Genomic DNA, 23,374 nt, shown 5'->3' with positions numbered 1-23,374 from the left:
TTATTAATGTATTTATGTACAAAATATTCCTTTTATAGTTTAAATATCTATAAATGCTTGTTTTGTTTCATATTTTCAAGAAGTTGCAAATTTGATAAAAGTTGTTGTTTGTATGCAATTCAGTGTAAGATATATTATCTATATAATTTCAACATGATGACATTTGACTTCTAAGACCCCCGCAAACAGTGAGATATGTATGTATTTTAAAGGATTTGAAATTATTTTCCTACATCATTTATATAACATACACATCCAAGTATCGATGCATGTGTATAGTTTGTGAGCTATAATCAGCTATAATGAGAACGGAGGTTAACTCAGGGTCGACCACTTGTTGAATGTCTTTCATACATACAGCTTATATATAGAAGCCGGTTCGTTGTAATAGCTTAAGGTGGTATAATATATTTTAGTATAAATCTTATACTTGGATTGTATTGAATATTACATTTAAAACACAATGTCTGGAGAAAATTTAGGTAAGTATCTATATAATATTGTTTATCATACATTATTGTGTCATAGTATTATAAAATTAAATTGTTAAACTATTTTTAATAAGTTAATCTTTTATATTTACTATATGGCTTGAGAAAAAAGTATTTCATTTATTTATGTTTTGCTTATTTTATTTATAGCACTTTTAAGCGTCTCTGATAAAACAAACCTTCTGCCATTTGCTAAGAAATTACATGAGCTGGGATTAACTTTAGTAGCATCTGGTGGAACTGCTAAATCTTTGAGAGATGCTGGCCTTCCAGTGAAAGATGTTTCCAACATTACTGGAGCTCCTGAAATGCTTAGTGGAAGAGTAAAGACTCTTCACCCTGCTGTACATGCTGGTTAATATGTTTAAATATATTTTTGTTCCTATCAATACCGAAGTATTAAATAAGTATTAAATTTTCTTTTGTAGGTATATTGGCTAGGCTTAATGAATCAGATCAACAAGATCTTCATATGCAAAACTATAAGCTTATTCAACTTGTAATATGTAATTTATATCCATTTGTAAGTACAATTTCCAAACCAGATGTGACAATTGAAGATGCAGTAGAAAATATAGATATCGGTGGAGTAACATTATTACGTGCTGCAGCTAAAAATCATAGTAGAGTGACAGTTGTTTGTGACCCTGATGATTATGAAAAAATTGGAAGAGAGATGGAAACATCAGCTAACAAAGATACTTCTCTGAAAACTAGGTACTTTACATATTAAAACTTTGAATCTACATTAAATCCACTTTAACATTATTTTTTAATTTTATTTTTTAGACAAGAATTAGCTCTCAAAGCATTTACTCATACAGCAGAATATGACAATGCTATTTCAGATTATTTTCGTAAACAATATAGTGCTGGTGTTTCTCAGCTAACATTAAGATATGGAATGAATCCTCATCAGAAACAAGCACAAATTTTTACAACTTTAAGCAAATTACCAATAAATGTAGTAAATGGTTCACCAGGCTTTATTAATCTCTGCGATGCTTTAAATGGTTACCAACTAGTAAAGGAATTGAAAACAGCATTAAATTTGCCAGCTGCAACATCTTTCAAACATGTCAGTCCTGCTGGAGCAGCTGTTGGTGTGCCATTAGATTCTGTACAAGCAAAATTATGTCAGGTGGATGATCTATTGAGTCAACTTACACCATTGGCAACTGCTTATGCCCGTGCTAGAGGAGCAGATAGAATGTCTAGTTTTGGGGATTTCATAGCGTTGTCTGACTCGTGTGATGAAATTACAGCTAAGATTATATCCCGGTAATACATAATGTAGTGTAATTTTAAGAAAATCAAGAAATTCATTAGATTTGTATAAACGTATAACAAATTTTAGGGAAGTTTCTGACGGTATTATTGCACCTGGTTACTCGGAGAATGCCCTTCAAATTTTGAAAAAGAAGAAAAATGGTGCATATTGTATTCTTCAAATTGATCCCAATTACGAACCATCTCCAATAGAACACAGAGTTCTATTTGGTTTAACCCTGGAACAAAAGCGTAATGATGCAGTTATCGATAAGAATACATTTGCCAATGTGGTAACCAATAATTTGACTGTTATTCCTGATGCCGCCGTGAGAGATTTAATTGTAGCTACCATTGCTATAAAATATACACAGAGTAACTCTGTGTGTTATGCAAAGGATGGGCAAGTTATTGGAATTGGTGCAGGTCAACAATCAAGAATTCATTGTACAAGACTTGCTGGTGATAAAGCTGATAATTGGTATGTTTATTTAATAGTGTATGACCGTTAATGTTGCTTGCTTTTGTAAAATGAATATTCCATATTTTGTTAGGTGGCTACGTCAGCATCCAAAGGTTATCAACATGAAGTTTAAAAAGGGTGTAAAGAGAGCGGAAATTTCAAATGCAATTGACAATTATGTGAATGGAACTATAGGGAAGGATATGGATAAAGCTACTTGGGTAGCTATGTACGAAGAAGTTCCAGAAAAGCTTTCTGAAAGTGATAGATTGGAATGGATTAAGAAGGCAAACAATGTTGCTTTAAGTAGTGATGCTTTCTTTCCATTTAGAGATAACGTGGATAGAGCCAAATTGGTATATTTCTTACACTAGCTTATTGTTTCTCATTTTTTTCGAAAATGTTTTATAACATTAATTTTTAATTACAGAGCGGTGTTAAATATATTGCAAGTCCTTCTGGTTCTACAAACGATAAAGCAGTAATAGAAGCTTGTGATGAACACAAAATTGTATTAATGCACACTAATTTGAGATTATTCCATCACTAAGTGAAAAATATTAACAATGGTGGATTTACTGTATCAAAACAAAAGGTATTTTATCTACAAGGTTCATTGTGTAAAATGTAATAATTAATTTTCGTTACATCAACAAACAGGAGGTATTCCAAGTCGCAATTATATGTAAAAAATATTAAATTTTATTACAACATATCAAATCGGTACATTTTTACATAACAAATTTTTCAATTATCCTAATATATGTACAATTCATTAACAAAATATTCTAATTTATCAGGATGTTTCTATGGAACAATATTCCATTGACAATCTAAATTTGGTTCCTTAATCTGTAAATAATGATTAAATTATATTACACTTATACAATTAAACAAATTTAATTGAGCTAAGTTAAAGTATGAAATATTAATTTACCTTCAATGTAAGGTCATCAACACATGCCAATCGAATACGAGCTGCAGTTGCAGGTGCATCAAATCGAAAATAGTCACAGAGACCAACTTCTCGAGTAGATTTAATGGCTTCTCTTATTGCAAAGAACACTGAAGATGCGAGAAACAGCGGTGGTTCTCCAACGGCCTACATATGAACGTCAAGTAATCAATTCTATATATTATACATATATATATAAATATCTTTGTCTATTTACTTACTTTCGAAGAATAAACAGCTCTAGGATTCGAAGCACCTTCTAATAGAGATACATTAAATACTTGAGGAATGTCTGTGAAACCAGGTAACTTATATGCACCTGGTCCTCTACTACAAACAGCTCCATTTCTCAGGTAAACCATTTCTTCAAGTGTAAATAAACCATATCCTTGTACAAAACCTCCTTCAATTTGCCCTATATCAATTGCAGGATTAAGACTCTGACCTAAATCCATTACAATATCTGTTCGCAGTACCTACATATGAAACGTATTAAAATATTTAATAATAATCCACATAATCATTATGTTAAAAAAACTGTGACCCTTTTTTATAATGATCTTACTTGATGATCACCAGTCAGACAGTCTATTTCTACTTCTGAACATGCAACGCCATACGTAAAATAATTAAACGGATTTCCAGAATTAGTTTCAAATGAGTATCCTATATCAGGAGTTTTGTAGAAACCAGTAGCAGAAAGACTAATTCTTTCGATATAAGCTGCAGCCACCCATTCTTCCCAGGTTCCATTGGCTTTTTATTTATTACCGGCTTTAGTCGTTTCATAATTTTTTCACAAGCATTCTAAAATTTGTTTCCGAGTTTTGAATTTCTGTATAAGTAGAATACATACTGAATTAATACAAAAATAGTTATACCCACCATAACAGCCATACCATTCAGATCTGAACTTGCACTAGCTGCTGTCGCAGATGTGTTTGGTATTTTATCAGTAGCAGTTTCTATGATGTGTATCTTATCTGGTTTTATTTTTAATGATCTGCTTGCTACCTAAATATCAAAACAAGAGGTCTTAATTTACATAACTTGGATTTAAGCATTATTGTAAGAAAAAATAAGTTACTTGTATCATCTTTGTATGTAAACCTTGTCCCATTTCGACACCACCATGAGTAATTAATACAGAACCATCTGTATAAACATGTACAAGCGCACCTGCTTGATTCAAAAAGAGTACAGTGAAGGAGATACCAAATTTTGTTGGAACTATTGCCAATCCCCTTTTCTTGTATCTATTTTCTCTATTAAAATATAATTTATAAAACGTTACAAAAAGATAAGTTAACAAAAAAATAAAAAACGTATAGTTACAATGATTAGAATTGTTGAGATTGTTCTCAAACGTACCTGTTATATTTTTGTACCTGAGCAAGTCGTTCATTGTAATTAGACGATAAAACGCATTCTTCCCAACAACGTTTTAATGTACAATTAATAAGTTTTTGATTATAATGAGTTATATCTCCTTCTTTGTACAAATTTAATTTCGAAACCTATTAAAACAAATTATTGTTCAAATTTGTCAATAGAAAATATTATATATTTTGTTTATTCAATATTGTTAGAAATTAGTATTATACCTTGACAGAGTCAATTTTTAAATATTCCGCGATATGTCGTACAACGGTCTCTGCTACAAACATTCCTTGTGGACCACCGAAACCACGGAATGCTGTGTTTGAAGGTAAATTTGTTTTACATATAAAACCATAGATATCTATTACTGGAATTTTGTAGGAATTTTCACAATGAAACATCGCACGTTCCATAATCTAAACAATATATATATATATATATATATATATATGTCTAATATATAGAAAATGTTGCAGATATTGAATATAATGAAAACAAATTAATTTACCGCAGTAGAGAGATCAAAAGAACAACCAGCGTTATTATAAATGTAAAGCTGCATCACTTTGATTGCGCCAGTATCATCAAATCCAACTTTGTACTTGAACAAAAATGGATGTCTCGTTCCAGTTAACATCATATCCTCGTCTCTATCTAACATGCAACGTACCGGCCTTTTTGATCTACAAATAATATAAATGATTAAATAATAATTTTATTCGAATAGATAAGAATTATATGGAAATTTCAATGATCATACCTGTGTGCAGCAAATGCAACCGGTAAAGTAAGTGTTGCACTTCGAGATTCTTTTCCGCCAAAACCACCACCTATTCTCTTTACTCTTACTACAATTTTATTAGCATGAATATTTAAAATATGCGCAACGTGTTTCTGAATTTCTGTAGGATGCTGGGTGGAGCAGAATATTTCTAATTCATCTTCTTCCCTTGGAATTGCTAAACTTGTATGTGTTTCAAGATAAAAGTGCTCCTGTCCTCCCATTCGAATTTCTCCTTCAAGAATGTGCGGAGATTCAAAGAAAGCTTTCTCCGCGTCTCCATTCTTTAGACGTTTTGGAGTTTCGTTGAAGAATGAAGAGTGGGTGATGGCATCCTAAAAATAATAGATAATACCGGTTAATTTAATTCGTGAAAATATTTTTATATAAGAAATAATTTCTTATACCTCTATAGAAATAATCACTGGTTCTAAATCCTCGTATTCAATTTTAACCATTTTAGCTGCCTTCTGTGCAGTATACTGATCAACAGCTACTATTGCTCCAATAATTTGCCCATGGCTAGTTACCTTACAAAAATAATACGTTTATTTTGTGTCAATGAATATGTGATTTTAATAACAATAAAAATCGTACCATTTCCGATACAAAAACTTCCTCATCGTGAAATATAGGACCGTGCCATCGTTGTTTCTCAGGTATATCTTTAGCACTATAAAAAGCTTCTACACCTTCTATTGATAATGCTTCGGTTGCATCAATTTTCAAGATTCTTGCATGGGCTTTGGTAGATAAAACTAAGGCTAAATAAAGTTCGTTAGAAAACTTTGGTATATCATCACAATAAACAGCTTCTCCTGTCGCTTGTTTCAGTGCACTGGCATGGACAATAGGTCTTCCAACAAGATCATTCGATTCTTGGTCTTTTGGAACCTAATTAGGCAATATAACAAAAATAATTCTGGCAGTCAGTTAAAATTATAATAAGTACATACCACTTGATAATATTGCGAACTATTTGGTTCTTTACTATGGAATCCATCAATTGCACTTTCAAATTCTTTAGGTAAAACTTGATCTGATAGTACCTCTAACTTTTTCGCTATGTGTAAAAATCCTTTAAAGAATAGACTGGAAATTAAACAAGAAACATTATGTTAACATATTGTTCGTTTTAAAATATCGTCAAAGTAAAGAAATTAAGTACCTCAAACATAAGGATTTGCGATATTTAACCATCCCTCCTGGAACATTGTCAGGAAGAGGGAACTCCTCTATTAGCGAGTTATAAACAGCTTCTAAGAGATTCTTATCCCATTTTCTAAACAAATTATTACTGCAATAATATTACTGCAATTTAATTAAGGATTAAGTATTCTATTGTTTTATAATTCACCTTCCAACCATAATTTCACAAGTTGTTTTAGTTAAAACGGTTATCGGAGCCATTCCACCAAAAGCCAAATATACTTTCTGAACAATATTGGTTTCAGGTTCAAAAAACACATTTAATGCCATATTAACAATAGCAATATCATCGTCCCGTCTTCTTGCTTGTTTATAAGCAATAAAATATTGATTCTAGAAAAAAAATATGCCTCGCTATAAAGTGACAAATTTTATTTAAAAATGACGTATTTATATATACCTTCTCAGTAAAAGGTATTTGAATCGAAATTAAAACTTCTTCTGGCAAAACAATATTCTGTCTATAGCCTTTAAAGAAATTGTAATCCATTGGAATAAGTCTACTTCCATTTTTCAAACTAGAAACATTCAATTTTATTCCAGCTGCCATAAAAATTGGATTAAGATCTGATATAGGACTTCCTGTCATTATATTCCCTCCAACAGCCTATGAGAAAAGTGAAAATAATATATTTATTAATATGAATTATGAAATATTACATAAAAATATAAAATTAACTTACAGCAACGTTTCTAACTTGTTTGCCGGCAAACCAATGGAGCATACTAACAATTTCGCTAAAAATTCTCGTTCTATATTCTGTAACGATAAGTAATCTATAACATTTATAGTTGTTACAGATTCAATCCTTAGTACTTTAAATGTTTACCTGGTTTCCTATCAATTTGATTTTTTAAGCAGTTTTCCAATTCAATTAGCGTAACGCTAGCACCTATATTCATTACTTCTGAATATTCCGTAATAGTTCGCATTTCTTTGACTAAAGTCGGCTGTATGAGAACTGGGTAAGATAAATGTTTAAATTTCACTTCAACACCTAAAAATAGGTATTAGACATTGCATAATTATTCACATGATTTACTAATGAAAAGTTACATAGAATAACATTTAAAGTACTCGGTAAGTACCTATTTCAGTATTTCCTACAACAATTTTTGCATTTGGATATTGATTTTTTAGATGAAGTAATTCAGAAAGCATTGTTGGTCTATGCCAAGTAACGTTCTTCCCTTTGATTATCAAGTATTCTTTATCCAAATAGGGGGAAATCTGAAAATTTATATATTTTTTCAATTATCTGTTATACATATAACGATTCTGAATAAATAACGTACCTGTAATTTGGGTGGAAATATAATTTCTTGAGAGGGGTCGTATGGAGAGAATTCATTTGAATCAAAAACTTCCGTGGTTTCTGATATAGGTATTCTTTTACAACATTTATCTCCCATTGGACATTCTCCGTTCGATAGAGATTTCTCTTTATGTTTTGACATTAATTGCATTTTTTCCCATTCCTCTGTAAAAGTCTTATATGCTTCTATGATAGGACGATACCCAGTACATCTACACAAGTTTCCTGAAAATTGATTGTCATTTTATTTTGTTATATTTCTAATATGATTAGCAATGTACATGATGAAAATAACTTAACAAAATTTATAAAGTAGAAATAAAAAAATGAATTATTCCATAGATTTTCTATTAAAATTTTAAGAACAAAGGAATTTAAATAAATATAGTTGTATTATAGATTTAAAAAAATAATTATTATTTTATTAAATTTTTCATTTTACAAAAGTTGTGATTCAACCAACGATCTTCAAAAGAATTGTCTTGCTTCTTCAATAATACTAATCTTCGATAGCTTAATTGTAACAATTATTTCATCTTTGTTATCTCTCTCGCCAATTCTTATTTTATACAAATTTGACTCGTTTTATTTTATCAGCAACAGTTCCGATTCTTCATCTAGTTATTCGATTCTTAACACATTCGACCGCGGCTATGAATGTATTAGGGAACTACCTGTTCCCCTACCTGATGATATAGCAACATTTACCTTGAAATGCAATTTCAAGATCATTCATAGTGGGTTTTGGTGTATTTCGTAGTAACGCATACATGGACATGACGATTCCAGGTGTGCAAAAACCGCATTGTGACCCATGTGCTTTTGCTATACGTTCTTGTACCGGGTGAAGCTTTGTTTTAACGCTACCGATTCCTTCAACCGTGGTCACTGCTAATCCGTGTACAGCACAGATTGGTGTTAAACACGCATTCACGGCTAGGTGTCTACGTCATTATTGAAGTTATTAGTCAAGAAAAAATAAGATAACTATTGAATATTCTTGAAGATACAAATTTTCAGTGTAAAAATAAAAAAGGATACGTAATGATTCCTGATGTACGATCTAATTTTGATATCATTATGGTGCAGGCTCCGCAACCACCTTCTGCGCAACCCAGTTTCGTACCAGTTAAATGCACTGAATTATTTTAGTTAAGGACTTCAATCGTGAATAAAAGAACAATGTAATTAGAGGTATAACTCGTATAATGAATTCCAACTTCTTAACCATGCATTAAAGTCTCCGAAACGACACATAATTGTTCTTTTACGAAGAAATTAATTAAAGCTTCAATTAAAAGCTCATGTTTATAGCTCATTTTAAAAATTTAGTTTTATATTTTTGTAATTGTCAAAAGAAAAGGATACGTTTGTTTCTCAGATACCATAATAAAGTCCATTCTGGATCAACTTTGTCATCTATTACCTAGAATATTAATATATGTGTATGAATAGTTGTACCATAGTTTACATTGTTTATTAAATTTTTCATTCATTAATTAAAAGTAATTATAATAAAATAATATTTCTTTTCTTTTACAAAATGTAATATGAGTTTTGAATGAAAAATGTATGCTTGAAGAGAAAGTATATGTACGTTCTACCGAGGTGGCACTCGAGGAATGTTGCTCTTTACAATTAATTACACACTATATTCTGTCATAATTAGAAAATTGCTTCATCTCAATTGTTCTTGGCTACAAATATAAATTGCTATATTTATTTTACACACATCTACGGGACAGATTTGAATATTGTGGTAAATTTACCTCTTTCCCGTTGATGTAGAAAACTAATGTATGTGATGTCCTATTATGTTCTACATTACTCGGCATCGTGGATTCAGATCGAATGAAACTTTCCTCTTTTCGAACCATTCGAGTAAATCTGTAAAATTGATCATTTTTGTATTATGTGTTTTGCTGTTTAATCATTTTTCATAATTTTGCTACATATATATATATATATATATTAAATATACTTTTTTTTAAATAACATAACATATTAAAAAAAGTAAAGTAATCAATTGCAACATAACAAAATCGTTTCTTATATCTATAAAGCCATACACTTACTTAGTTAGTGTGTCATTAAAATATTGTATAACTACAATAACTATAATGTTTTTCATCTATAATAGAATATTCACTCCATAAATATTTTTAAATTCCATATATATATATATAATAGGTATGTACATAATATGTTTATCTATGCAATGATATTTACAGAAATTTATAATACAATCATTTTGCAATATGTTCAGATTTCTTAAGTAAACAATGATAAGAATGATAAGTATGATAAGAATTTAGTAAATTTACAGCAAATAATTATTGAAAGGAAATGAAATAAGATAAAAATAAGCAAAAAGTAAATGCTCATATATAAAAAAATATTACTATAACAATAACACTTACTTATTTATTTAACTTTAAATATATATGTATAAATTTTATTATATACTCTGTGTTTGATCTGAAATTTCAAACAGTAAATATGTAATTATTAAATAACATATAATAGAACAATGAATAATTAATAATAAAAAATAAATTAACACTTTTACCTTAATCTTATTTTTTAAATTTAAAAAATTTTCAATCATTTTGGGTATAATTTAATATATTGTTAATGTTGGAATGTTACAGTCAATGTTCATTCTACATTATAGGTAAATGTTACAATAAAATATTATTAACTTTTCAAGAAAGAGCGTACAAGAATTTCATATGGCATTTCAACATGTAATACTATGTATATATATACATATTACTTAAGACCTGAGAGGTCAAAGTGCGTACTTAATTTTCTAATAAAATTAAACTTGCGACATGTCACTAATACTTTATTGTAATTATATAAAACGATTGTAAAAACACTTACCTTTTATTAACTAATACTATCAACTTGTTTAAAAATCCTCACGTGAAACTACTTTGAATAACAGCCAGCGACTGACCACTGACCGGTAGGTTATCAAGCGAGATACGTTTCCTCTATGACGTTTTATAAAGAACTCGTATTAACGCGAATGAAGCAATTGGTCCCTTCCACTCTCGTTAAGAATCCTCCTCCCCTTACAATAAATAAAAACATTTGTGAACATCAATTTATACACATCCAATGCAAAATAAAAAGTTACTTTACCTTAAACTTCACTTTATTTTAGGTTCCTCATTTGCTTTTTTTTCAACTTTAAATTCCAAATTATACTTATTGTAAAATAAAACAATAGAAACTTAAAAACCTGTCGACAAAATTCTTCGGTTTAGATTTTATACATTTCTAATTTAATTTAATAAATTTCGAAAACTCATACACAGCTAATTCATCCGCTAGTATTGTGATGTAACACTATGCATTGCAAGTGATATATGCATTACAAATCAGTAAATTGATCTACAATAGTACCACAGGATTATGTAACACGGTTGTCGACTTCACTCTGTGTAATATAGATTAAAAAATTCTTCATAACAATGGTAATAATCATATTTCTATTGTATGCTACGGGATATTTTCTCACACAATATACAAATTACTTTTAGCGGTCCTTAACCGCGTTTTGCACTCGTTTGACTATCTGCCAGCGGATTATCTGAGAAAAATATCAATTAATTAACATTAATCACATAAACATACATATGTAGTATATATGAAACATATACATTCCAATGCAAAAATATTCATTAGCAGTCATTAACGGCGACAATATGGCACCTGGGGTATCAGAGACCCCGATGCAGCGGCGACGCTCTCTACTTATCTACCTGATATCTTTGGGGTGTCAAAGACCCCGATACACGAGAGGCGCTCGCTACTTATCGACTTGCTATCTTTGGGGTGTCGAGGACCCCGAGGCACAGATAGCGCTCCCTACTTACCAACTTGCTATCTTTGGGGCGTCCAGGACCCCGAAGCACAGATAGCGCTTTCTACTTATCGACCTGCCATCTCTGGGATGTCGAGGACCCCGGTGCAGCAATGTCCCTATCTATTTATTGACTTGCTATCTTTGGGGCGTCGAGGACCCCGATACACTCAAGGCGTTCCCTACTTATCGACCTGCTACCTTTGGGGTGTCGAGGACCCCGATACACAGTAGGCGTTCCCCACTTATCGACCTGCTATCTTTGGGGTCTCGAGGATCCCGATGCACCAATGTCGTTTCCTACTTGTCGACCTGCTATCTTTGGGGCGTCGAGGACCCCGATACACTGATGGCGTTCCCTACTTACCGACCTGCTATCTTTGGGGTGTCGAGGACCCCGATACACTATTGGCGTTCCCTACTTATCGACCTGCTATCTTTGGGGTCTTGAGGATCCCGATGCACCAATGTCGTTTCCTACTTATCGACCTGCTACCTTTGGGGTGTCGAGGACCCCGATACACTATTGGCGTTCCCTACTTATCGACCTGTTATCTTTGGGGTGTCGAGGACCCCGATACACTCATAGCGCTCCCTACTTATCCACCTGCTATCTTTGGGGTCTCGAGGATCCCGATGCACCAATGTCGTTTCCTACTTGTCGACCTGCTATCTTTGGGGCGTCGAGGACCCCGATACACTGATGGCGTTCCCTACTTACCGACCTGCTATCTTTGGGGTGTTGAGGACCCCGATACACTCATGCCGTTCCCTACTTATCGACCTGCTATCTTTGGGGTGTCAAGGACCCCGATGCACATGTGAAACTGCATACCGACATTATGGCATACGGGGTGTCAGGGACCCCGAAACGAAGTTATAATAATTACATTGAATAGCTAAAATGATAAAAGAATTGAAATCAATTAAATAAGTAGGTGAAAAAATAAATTCCGAGTATTAAATAACTCAGAAATGAAATTGGGTAAATTAAATATTAACTCAGTTACATTTTTCAAATAATTTATTTATTAAAGTGCATGAAGTGAATACAAGTTTGTCAAACAATTACAATTTACATGACAACAGTTATGGAGATTAGTGTATACAACAAATAATTATAATAGATCATGAAATTTCTATTTATTTTGTATACATAAAATGTAGGTTTAAGATAATTTAAGGACTGACATGTTTGTACAAAAGCAAAGCAATAAAGGTTATTTAAATGTATATAAAATTGTATGTATTTTTTATACACCTTGTCATGAATTCACTTCGTATATCATTGATCCTGGAGGTTCTTTATAAAAAATCTACTGCGCAGCGCTATCTCTTACCGTTACCTACTGCGCAGCTGGTCAAGGTTTGCGCGGGATAATCGCGAATCCCGGATAGCAAATTTTTGGGAAAACTTAAAAGTGCTCCAATTTGAAAATTAATTAGGTCATCATCAAGAGTGGTCAATTCTGTCTTTCTTCGTGGAGGTTCTTTATGAAAAAACTACTGCGCAGCCCTAGCTCTTACCGTTACCTACTGCGCAGCTGGTCAAGGTTTGCGCGGGATAATCGCGAATCCCGGATAGCAAATTTTTGGGAAAACTTAAAAGTGCTCCAATTTGAAAATTAATTAGGTCATCATCAAGAGTGGTCAATTCTGTCTTTCTTCGTGGAGGTTCTTTATGAAAAAACTACTGCGCAGCCCTAGCTCTTACCGTTACCTACTGCGCAGCTGGTCAAGGTTTGCGCGGGATAATCGCGAATCCCGGATAGCAAATTTTTGGGAAAACTTAAAAGTGCTCCAATTTGAAAATTAATTAGGTCATCATCAAGAGTGGTCAATTCTGTCTTTCTTCGTGGAGGTTCTTTATGAAAAAACTACTGCGCAGCCCTAGCTCTTACCGTTACCTACTGCGCAGCTGGTCAAGGTTTGCGCGGGATAATCGCGAATCCCGGATAGCAAATTTTTGGGAAAACTTAAAAGTGCTCCAATTTGAAAATTAATTAGGTCATCATCAAGAGTGGTCAATTCTGTCTTTCTTCGTGGAGGTTCTTTATGAAAAAACTACTGCGCAGCCCTAGCTCTTACCGTTACCTACTGCGCAGCTGGTCAAGGTTTGCGCGGGATAATCGCGAATCCCGGATAGCAAATTTTTGGGAAAACTTAAAAGTGCTCCAATTTGAAAATTAATTAGGTCATCATCAAGAGTGGTCAATTCTGTCTTTCTTCGTGGAGGTTCTTTATGAAAAAACTACTGCGCAGCCCTAGCTCTTACCGTTACCTACTGCGCAGCTGGTCAAGGTTTGCGCGGGATAATCGAGAATCCCGGATAGCAAATTTTTGGGAAAACTTAAAAGTGCTCCAATTTGAAAATTAATTAGGTCATCATCAAGAGTGGTCAATTCTGTCTTTCTTCGTGGAGGTTCTTTATGAAAAACTACTGCGCAGCCCTAGCTCTTACCGTTACCTACTGCGCAGCTGGTCAAGGTTTGCGCGGGATAATCGCGAATCCCGGATAGCAAATTTTTGGGAAAACTTAAAAGTGCTCCAATTTGAAAATTAATTAGGTCATCATCAAGAGTGGTCAATTCTGTCTTTCTTCGTGGAGGTTCTTTATGAAAAAACTACTGCGCAGCCCTAGCTCTTACCGTTACCTACTGCGCAGCTGGTCAAGGTTTGCGCGGGATAATCGCGAATCCCGGATAGCAAATTTTTGGGAAAACTTAAAAGTGCTCCAATTTGAAAATTAATTAGGTCATCATCAAGAGTGGTCAATTCTGTCTTTCTTCGTGGAGGTTCTTTATGAAAAAACTACTGCGCAGCCCTAGCTCTTACCGTTACCTACTGCGCAGCTGGTCAAGGTTTGCGCGGGATAATCGCGAATCCCGGATAGCAAATTTTTGGGAAAACTTAAAAGTGCTCCAATTTGAAAATTAATTAGGTCATCATCAAGAGTGGTCAATTCTGTCTTTCTTCGTGGAGGTTCTTTATGAAAAAACTACTGCGCAGCCCTAGCTCTTACCGTTACCTACTGCGCAGCTGGTCAAGGTTTGCGCGGGATAATCGCGAATCCCGGATAGCAAATTTTTGGGAAAACTTAAAAGTGCTCCAATTTGAAAATTAATTAGGTCATCATCAAGAGTGGTCAATTCTGTCTTTCTTCGTGGAGGTTCTTTATGAAAAAACTACTGCGCAGCCCTAGCTCTTACCGTTACCTACTGCGCAGCTGGTCAAGGTTTGCGCGGGATAATCGAGAATCCCGGATAGCAAATTTTTGGGAAAACTTAAAAGTGCTCCAATTTGAAAATTAATTAGGTCATCATCAAGAGTGGTCAATTCTGTCTTTCTTCGTCGAGGTTCTTTATGAAAAAACTACTGCGCAGCCCTAGCTCTTACCGTTACCTACTGCGCAGCTGGTCAAGGTTTGCGCGGGATAATCGCGAATCCCGGATAGCAAATTTTTGGGAAAACTTAAAAGTGCTCCAATTTGAAAATTAATTAGGTCATCATCAAGAGTGGTCAATTCTGTCTTTCTTCGTGGAGGTTCTTTATGAAAAAACTACTGCGCAGCCCTAGCTCTTACCGTTACCTACTGCGCAGCTGGTCAAGGTTTGCGCGGGATAATCGCGAATCCCGGATAGCACATTTTTGGGAAAACTTAAAAGTGCTCCAATTTGAAAATTAATTAGGTCATCATCAAGAGTGGTCAATTCTGTCTTTCTTCGTGGAGGTTCTTTATGAAAAAACTACTGCGCAGCCCTAGCTCTTACCGTTACCTACTGCGCAGCTGGTCAAGGTTTGCGCGGGATAATCGCGAATCCCGGATAGCAAATTTTTGGGAAAACTTAAAAGTGCTCCAATTTGAAAATTAATTAGGTCATCATCAAGAGTGGTCAATTCTGTCTTTCTTCGTGGAGGTTCTTTATGAAAAAACTACTGCGCAGCCCTAGCTCTTACCGTTACCTACTGCGCAGCTGGTCAAGGTTTGCGCGGGATAATCGCGAATCCCGGATAGCAAATTTTTGGGAAAACTTAAAAGTGCTCCAATTTGAAAATTAATTAGGTCATCATCAAGAGTGGTCAATTCTGTCTTTCTTCGTGGAGGTTCTTTATGAAAAAACTACTGCGCAGCCCTAGCTCTTACCGTTACCTACTGCGCAGCTGGTCAAGGTTTGCGCGGGATAATCGCGAATCCCGGATAGCAAATTTTTGGGAAAACTTAAAAGTGCTCCAATTTGAAAATTAATTAGGTCATCATCAAGAGTGGTCAATTCTCTCTTTCTTCGTGGAGGTTCTTTATGAAAAAACTACTGCGCAGCCCTAGCTCTTACCGTTACCTACTGCGCAGCTGGTCAAGGTTTGCGCGGGATAATCGAGAATCCCGGATAGCAAATTTTTGGGAAAACTTAAAAGTGCTCCAATTTGAAAATTAATTAGGTCATCATCAAGAGTGGTCAATTCTGTCTTTCTTCGTCGAGGTTCTTTATGAAAAAACTACTGCGCAGCCCTAGCTCTTACCGTTACCTACTGCGCAGCTGGTCAAGGTTTGCGCGGGATAATCGCGAATCCCGGATAGCAAATTTTTGGGAAAACTTAAAAGTGCTCCAATTTGAAAATTAATTAGGTCATCATCAAGAGTGGTCAATTCTCTCTTTCTTCGTGGAGGTTCTTTATGAAAAAACTACTGCGCAGCCCTAGCTCTTACCGTTACCTACTGCGCAGCTGGTCAAGGTTTGCGCGGGATAATCGAGAATCCTGGGCAACAAATTTTCTTTTTTTACCACCAGAGGGCGCTGACTCGAGGTTGAAATTTTAGTTCGCAGTTTTGTCGCTAGAGGGCCAAAATTTCTGCTTGATTTAGTTCCTTTTTCTCCCCCCAGAGGGCGCTGATTCGAGGTTGAAATTTTAGTTCGCATTTTTGCCGCTAGAGGGCCAAAACTTCTGTTTGATTTAGTTCTTTTTTTCCGCACCAGAGGTTGCTTTAAATTTTAAATTATTTTTCACGAGACTTTACTTACCTTTACTTACCTTTACTTACCTTGACTTATCTTTACTTACCTTTACTCAAACCAGTGGCCATAAGTATATCATTTATAATATAGTTATTATAGGGGTTGAGAGGATATAAGGAATGCAGGGAGAATTCAGGAGTGTAAGGGATACAGAGATATAAAGGGTACAGAGATGTAAGGAATGCCGGCAGGTACGAGATGCGGGAATATAGGGAATGTAGTGATATAAGGGATACAGGGATGTTAAGGATGCAGAGACATATAAGGGATGCAGTGATATAGGGTTGGGTTTCGTGAGGCCCTTAAAGACCTGAAAATTAATAAAATAATAAATGACTTGGGAGCGTGGTCCACGCGAGGCCCGAAAATAGGGGTAAAATAATAAATAAAAGGATAAAATAATAGGCGAGGTACACGGGTGTAATAGAATATTCGCTCGAGCAAGGATACTGTTTCACCTACTTAATTGTTCTTATTAATTTACTATAACAAAATAAATCAAAAGAACTTACTTAAAGATCGTAGTGTATTTATTCGGCTCTCCCTTTCCTCTTCACCTCTTACCTGTATCGATTTTCTTAAAGGTAACGAAGTTGAGTTACTCCTAGGAGACCATTGCCTCCTACCATATCGTATTCAGTTATCGATGCAACGCGCAAGAAACGGTAGTGTACAACACGTTTCGTTAGCGATTATAACATTTAAGAAAGATAAAAAGAATTAGATGGATAGATGGATAAATAAATAATAATTAAGTGCAAAGAAAGAAAAGGCTTGGAAAAAAGACTTACCTTATTTTGCAAAGTGTTTCTATAGTGTGTTCCTTCTTTACGTGGAAGAGCATAAAGTAAAATCGATTCTTCTTGTTAGATATTTTTTCAAGTTTCCTTTTTGAACAGAGATCTTTGAAACGCGCATCTTTTAAAAGATAATGTGTTTATATAGACACGAGAAGAAAAAGATAAGATATAGATATAACGAATTGCTTAAATCATCAGCGGCATCAAATCCGTGAAAGGAATACGCGAAAGGCTTAACTCTGAAACGTTAGAAGGGCACGACTTGAATGGAACACAATTCTCTTGTAATGTATATTACTATTCTGACTATATACAGTTTTACTTCACTAGCGGATGAAGCGCGAAGAACATTTGCCACGAAAACCCTGTTTGATTGTCGCGGCGCGACGCGACGCGTTAACAAAAGATCGTTTCGTTTTTGATCAATCGACGACAATTTTCAAAACTGACGCCAGTATAAACTGAAACCGTGGGAAAAGATGAAAAAGACAACGGAAAGAATAGTGTAAAACGTCGACGAAAACAATGATTTTCGATCCAATCTCCGACGAGCAGAGGAAACATTTCTTTCGGCAGAATTATGGCGCTCATTTACCTGGGTAAGATTCGACGCGTTGTTTAATCATAATCGAAGAAAACCCAAACGAAAACGTAAACGCTTACCAGTTAGTTTGGTTCGTTTAGTCGAGCAATATTAACCGCGTTAATTGAATTTGCGATTCTCTTGCATAATGCGTGCGAAGCGAAGGGAACATACAAGATGTGCAATAAATAGCTGATCTCGCGTGGCATAGTAGAATATTTCGAATTAGAAATTAAAGTTTAAAAATTATTTCTGGTAGGAAATGTAACGTTACTGTTACTGAAAGCAAATTGATCTAAAGTAACAAGAAGATAATATGCGTGTTTGCCTGCGGTAAAGCGTTTCATTGATTCGCACCTAAATATATGTGGTAGGTTCAGTCTATAACGTTGAAGCGTGCGAATTAAACTGGTACCGATCCTAGTACGCTTTGTATCGTGATCGTACCACTCGAGGGAATCGCGATTGTTTCGCTTATCGCGAGTAAGCCACCGACCGCAATAAATATCCTTGCCATTATCATTATCATTATCATTTTCGACTAAAGATGGGTAGCGCGTAGAAAAAGGGCGCGAACGATCTCGAGGCGCTTCCGAGTTGAACGTGTCTGTCAGTCGCAACCGTCATGTCACACAGAATAATAATTCGCTTCGATTTACTGGGTCACCGGTAGTCCACTTTTACGCTTCCACGATTACATTGTACTGTAGAAAGTCTAGTTTGGCCGCTACGTTTGATCGAGTTTCGTTTAATCATTCGCGATAGGCCTAATATAGTGTATTTGTAGTATAAAAATACACATATGTATGTATGTATTTCCATTGGCTTTTCCAGCTATACCGGACATTGTCCTACTCTTAAATTTCGAGTTGGAAAACGATTCGGTGCGTGCACGGAAGATATTATGAAGGTAAGAACAATAAAAATCTACTTTATATAACAATAAATTTAAGAGTAACAGATTTAAGAGTAAACAAGGAAATATCAAGAATTGTAACAGTAATAATGTAATATCAAATAATATAACATAAAGTTAACGCTTCCATGAGGGTGTTGCATCATGCAGGAATTACTTGAGAAGAAAACTCTCAAAGAAGGGCCTTATAGACTGAATTCCGGAAGGGAGCCGCGTGAAAATGCATCGATGCGTTACGAGAAGGATACGAAAGCAGACTGGAAGAGTGAGACGCGCTTATTCAGAGCACCCCCCTATATCTTGGGATATACCGGTAAATAAATTGAAAGAATGTTAGACGAGTAAATATCAAAATTAACGCTTCGTCGTTTAATTACCAGGATACATTCCTGGATTTAATAGCATATACGGTTTATCCTTCATGAGAGCCGTTGAAGAAGGAGCCAAGGAATGGCGTAAAAATCAAAATAAGTTAAGAGCCCGTGAAGAAGCAATGAGAGTTCGCGTCGAAAGACACGATTCCAGCAACGTTTTGTCCCAAGTGAGGACAGACAACGTAGCGGCTGAAATCGATCACGGCCATCATCGAAATTCAACAACGTTTCGTACGTAGACAACAACAACAACAACAACAATAACAACAAACACGATGATAATGAAAATAAAAATAAATTGTCACGTGGCCAACAATTTCGCAAATTGTTCAAATTTCGCAATTGGTCGAGTCAAGTTGTATCTTCGCACGACATTCTATTACAGATTATGAAATTTCGCCCGAGAGACCGCCGATCGTTGGCTATACGGGTCATATTCCAGGAGCGAGAGGAGAAGTAGCGCTATCAAAAAGATACGGACAAGCAGCAAAAAAAGGATTGGAATTAGTTCGAAAAGAACGCGAACAAAGACTTGGTAAAATAAAGAATACAAATATGGTGTAGAAACTGTTTTAGAGCTTTGATTTTAATTGTAGGTATGTGACATAGGAAAGAATAGAACGCTTAATTCTCGCTCAAAGAAATGACAATCTTTTCCATCGATACAACACTTTTTCTTTTAAATTGAACGTAGTTTCAAAAATCACCTCTGTTCAAATAATGTACATAAGTACACGCTTCATAATGTTTTATACATTTTAACCGACAATGAGAAATTCTTCAAAATATTTCTAACCGGAAATATTTTCTAAGAATAGACGATCAAAAAGTGATTTGCTATTTCCATTTCTAAATTAAAAACGAACCTACATAAATATTATTTCGGATCTTTGAAATGGAATTTAGCAAATATTATATGTATATCAGTATTGTTCACCATTCTCTTTTATCCATCATTATACAAGTAAACAAAACTTTCATAGGCATGTACAAAAATATAATAAACGAAAACATTCAATAATACCTTTAAAACTGATTACGAGTTAAGTCTGCCTTTTTTCTGGTAATCTGCTTAATCGTTCCATCTCCATTCGAACGGCTTCTTTCCAATATTCTCTATTCAAAGTGTTCGATCCATATGATAATGATAATAATCTGGCAAGTATCATTAATGCGTGCAAATGATCACTGCTTACAGCCTTATATGTTTGTCTCAATTGTATAAAGTCATTTTGAATGTCCTGTAGAAAAATCAAGAGAGAGAAAGAGATCCCAATATATAACAATCCATTTACTAATATACGAAATAAGTTCAATTACCTTTGTAACACCCTCGTTGAATTCAAATTTCGTCTTTCGTACAGCTGCTAAATATGATCGAATATTTGTAAGTCGATTTTCATTCTTTAAATACTGCTCCGCAATTTCGTTTATTTCAGGATATACACTCTCTGATTCCGAATCGATTTTCAAAACAACTTGATTTTGACACTAAAATAAATGTATATAAAAGTACAGTTTCCTATTTAATCGTATCAGTTAATCTAACTGTATTTAAAATTTTTTCATACCGGAATAAAAGATTTGGCTTCTGATAAAATCAAAACTGGAATATCACTATCATACTCCATTTTATAGAATTTAAAGTCATATGTAACTCGTTGAAAATTAACTAAATTATAAATAGCATTGTAATTTTCACGCCCTGTCTCTGTAATTTGACCAGTAGTTAACCCAGTTTCATCTATCACCAGATGAGTATTATCGCTAAGTTGAAGCACTCCGCTAGTTAGCCTGTTACACTCGTAATCTTTTCTAATCATGAAAAAGCCCATCTTTGAAATTACACTTGATATTATACTCTATTTATATTTAAAGATATTCTATTTACTTACTTTGGCGATAGTGCTAAATCGTTTAAAGTGTCTAAAGTAATTTCCAGGAAATGACTTTTTTCGGTAAATAACGTTAAAAATTTATACAAATCCTTTGTAAACGATGTATATTTCATCGCAGGAAAATGTGTTATATTTAATGGATAATTACCAAGACAAAAGTAATCCCGTCTTGTATAACTGCACAAAAAAAAAAAACACAACGTATTTTATCATACCTTCTAATTAAGGCCAATTATATGTATAAATACCAAACTAAATATACCTACACTGATGAAAGTAAGTGACAGATTAAATAATCAGCAGCCAAGTGATCTCCAAACAAAAGTTGACTTAAAACCAAATGAAGATCGTTTTTTATCAATTCTGCTTTAGACATTATTTGGGGAGCATTTTCTACTGTTTGTTCATGTAAGTGGATTATTTTTATAGCATGTAACCTAGGAACCAGAGAAGCAGGTGGGTGATGAACATTCATTTCAGCTTTTGTCATAGTCTCATCTTCTCCATCGTAAATAGTACTTAAAAAAGGATCCAAAGATATGAAACCTACTACTTCAATAATTTCATTTAGTTTCAAAGATGTATCTTCGTATGTCTGTAATGTGATATACATGATTTATTTACTTGTATATTATTTACAAAATGCTTCTTAACAATCGCTTAATTACCTTTACTATACACGCTTTGCCATCATCTATGGGAATTGGAAAATTTAATATATATTCTTTTGAAAGTATACAATCTTCTTCTAAATTATGTTCGTTAGTATCCATTTTTTCACTACTCTGGATCGATGGAATTCTTTCTTTTTTTTGAATTGGCTCAAAATATTCCACTGTCTTATCATCATTTTGGTCTAAATTTCTTTTATGACTATCTTTTACTCTTGCATTCAAACGATGCAACTGTTTCTTCTTTTCCTTTGCCCAATCATTTAACCCAGGAATCGATATAACAATACACGTGTGTCTTTCTGAACTTTGATTTTGCACAGAATCCAGCAGAATCTCTTCTTGTGGCTAAGAAAAAAATATCAAATTTAAATTTCAGAAATACTCATTGATAAAACATTTGTTACAAATATCATGATTTATGCTACAAATAAAATATAGGCAGTTGTATACATGAGATAAGCTGTTCTTTTGGCATCTCACACCTGAAACTACCACATCTTTGCTATAGGCCCTTGCATCGGTATAAAATGTGCCCAAAATATAAACACAAACCTAATGTTGCATAGAAAGGCCATGAAAAGTAATAATTTCAATTATATAGTTACCAAGCATTTTACAGAGTCTGTGTACATTCCACACCTGACTTCCAACATTTCAGTTTGAATATTCTTCACCTCGTATTGTTTGAAGTAATATTCTGGATTATGCATATCTTGAATCATTCCTCTGAATCTGATTAACTGTTGATTTTTAAAGTTATCTAGAGGTTGGCTATTCAACATAGGAATTTCCATTAAAGCATTTGCACTTTCTAAAACTACATTACAATCTGATTTGTTTGCTATATAATACTCAGGAGTCCAATCTGTTATTTTAACCGAGGCTGAAATACAACAAGCATTATCATTCTTATTATTATTATATGCGTTCCTGGATGAACGATTTTGTTGTTAAACCTTTTTGTAAGCTACTATTAAATAAATTATAACTTAAATAAAAACATTTATATAAGTACTCACATGCCATTGTATTTGCATGTACTGATATTTTAACATATACTTATAAACACAAATTGATGCGTAAGAAAATATCTGTAAATAACAAAATACAAATACGAAATATTCATTAACAATCGTGGAAAAAGCGCGCGAAAATGTACTCACACGAACATAATTCAAGTTCGGATCTTGGCAATTCAGAATTTACCCATAAACAAAGTATGTACGAGATGGCGTTTCTTTGTATAGATACTACAATATACTACAGTAGCGCAGTCTAGTGTTGGCAATTGCAAAAGATATAAAATGAAACGTTTATTGTAAAAATATATTCATAATTAATTATAATTATTCCTTGATAGATATTACATAAAAAAATAA

The 23,374-nt window shown here is 34.0% G+C and overlaps 4 protein-coding genes and 1 long non-coding RNA gene across 12 annotated transcripts; 2 read left to right on the top strand and 3 right to left on the bottom strand.

Moving 5' to 3' along the window:
- Positions 1-57: 57 nt before the first annotated feature.
- LOC114878386 (bifunctional purine biosynthesis protein ATIC) lies at positions 58-2,943 on the top strand. Its single transcript, XM_029192147.2, has 7 exons — positions 58-482; positions 642-845; positions 920-1,208; positions 1,281-1,772; positions 1,849-2,241; positions 2,315-2,579; positions 2,654-2,943. Exons 1-7 carry the CDS (start codon positions 464-466, stop codon positions 2,771-2,773), a joined length of 1,782 nt encoding a protein of 593 aa, XP_029047980.1. The 5' UTR covers positions 58-463; the 3' UTR covers positions 2,774-2,943.
- Positions 2,903-10,946, bottom strand: LOC114878382 (xanthine dehydrogenase). Its single transcript, XM_046286350.1, is given in 26 exon segments — positions 2,903-3,075; positions 3,161-3,325; positions 3,400-3,654; positions 3,744-3,931; positions 3,934-3,985; positions 4,064-4,192; positions 4,266-4,443; positions 4,550-4,695; positions 4,783-4,974; positions 5,067-5,241; positions 5,319-5,674; positions 5,747-5,869; positions 5,937-6,233; positions 6,296-6,431; positions 6,508-6,621; positions 6,697-6,881; positions 6,949-7,155; positions 7,232-7,308; positions 7,379-7,546; positions 7,638-7,779; positions 7,845-8,089; positions 8,573-8,808; positions 8,906-9,002; positions 9,233-9,290; positions 9,634-9,751; positions 10,751-10,946. Coding segments are annotated over 25 exon segments (4,074 nt in total). The 5' UTR covers positions 9,742-9,751; positions 10,751-10,946; the 3' UTR covers positions 2,903-3,030.
- Positions 10,947-11,035: 89 nt separating this feature from the next.
- LOC123987937 lies at positions 11,036-11,591 on the bottom strand. Its single transcript, XR_006829550.1, has 2 exons — positions 11,536-11,591; positions 11,036-11,465 (listed from the first exon to the last, which is right to left on the bottom strand). It is a non-coding gene; the product is annotated as an uncharacterized LOC123987937 (long non-coding RNA).
- Positions 11,592-17,280: 5,689 nt separating this feature from the next.
- On the bottom strand, positions 17,281-23,252 carry LOC114878320 (mini-chromosome maintenance complex-binding protein). Of its 4 annotated transcripts, XR_006829556.1 has the most exons (11): positions 23,159-23,252; positions 23,015-23,086; positions 22,601-22,878; positions 21,990-22,340; positions 21,588-21,916; positions 21,319-21,498; positions 20,995-21,238; positions 20,744-20,914; positions 20,448-20,664; positions 17,542-17,576; positions 17,281-17,372 (listed from the first exon to the last, which is right to left on the bottom strand). XR_006829556.1 is itself a non-coding variant. In XM_046286409.1 (10 exons), exons 2-9 carry the CDS (start codon positions 23,019-23,021, stop codon positions 20,467-20,469), a joined length of 1,758 nt encoding a protein of 585 aa, XP_046142365.1. In that variant the 5' UTR covers positions 23,022-23,086; positions 23,159-23,252; the 3' UTR covers positions 17,408-17,576; positions 20,448-20,466. The 4 variants fall into 4 exon arrangements, 3 of the variants coding, with proteins under 3 accessions (XP_046142365.1, XP_046142366.1, XP_029047790.1); XM_046286409.1 differs by lacking the exon at positions 17,281-17,372 and having other exon boundaries at positions 17,408-17,576; XM_046286410.1 differs by lacking the exons at positions 17,281-17,372; positions 17,542-17,576 and adding an exon at positions 19,978-20,272.
- LOC114878329 (protein FAM166B-like) lies at positions 17,365-20,109 on the top strand. 5 transcript variants are annotated; one of them, XM_029191976.2, is made up of 6 exons: positions 17,365-17,415; positions 17,881-18,149; positions 18,968-19,043; positions 19,200-19,362; positions 19,430-19,654; positions 19,809-19,987. In XM_029191976.2, the coding sequence occupies exons 2-6, from the start codon at positions 18,076-18,078 to the stop codon at positions 19,985-19,987; spliced, it is 717 nt and encodes a 238-aa protein (XP_029047809.1). In that variant the 5' UTR covers positions 17,365-17,415; positions 17,881-18,075. The 5 variants fall into 5 exon arrangements, with proteins under 5 accessions (XP_029047809.1, XP_029047810.1, XP_046142368.1 ...); XM_029191977.1 differs by lacking the exon at positions 17,365-17,415 and adding an exon at positions 20,020-20,109 and having other exon boundaries at positions 17,583-18,149; positions 19,809-19,958; XM_046286412.1 differs by lacking the exon at positions 17,365-17,415 and having other exon boundaries at positions 17,583-18,149.
- Positions 23,253-23,374: the final 122 nt, after the last annotated feature.

The sequence above is a fragment of the Osmia bicornis genome, chromosome 7 (assembly GCF_907164935.1).
Source record: "Osmia bicornis bicornis chromosome 7, iOsmBic2.1, whole genome shotgun sequence".
Lineage (NCBI taxonomy): Eukaryota > Metazoa > Arthropoda > Insecta > Hymenoptera > Megachilidae > Osmia > Osmia bicornis.
The sequence above is the reverse complement of the archived record's forward strand: the minus strand, read 5'-3'. Positions and strand labels throughout refer to the sequence as shown.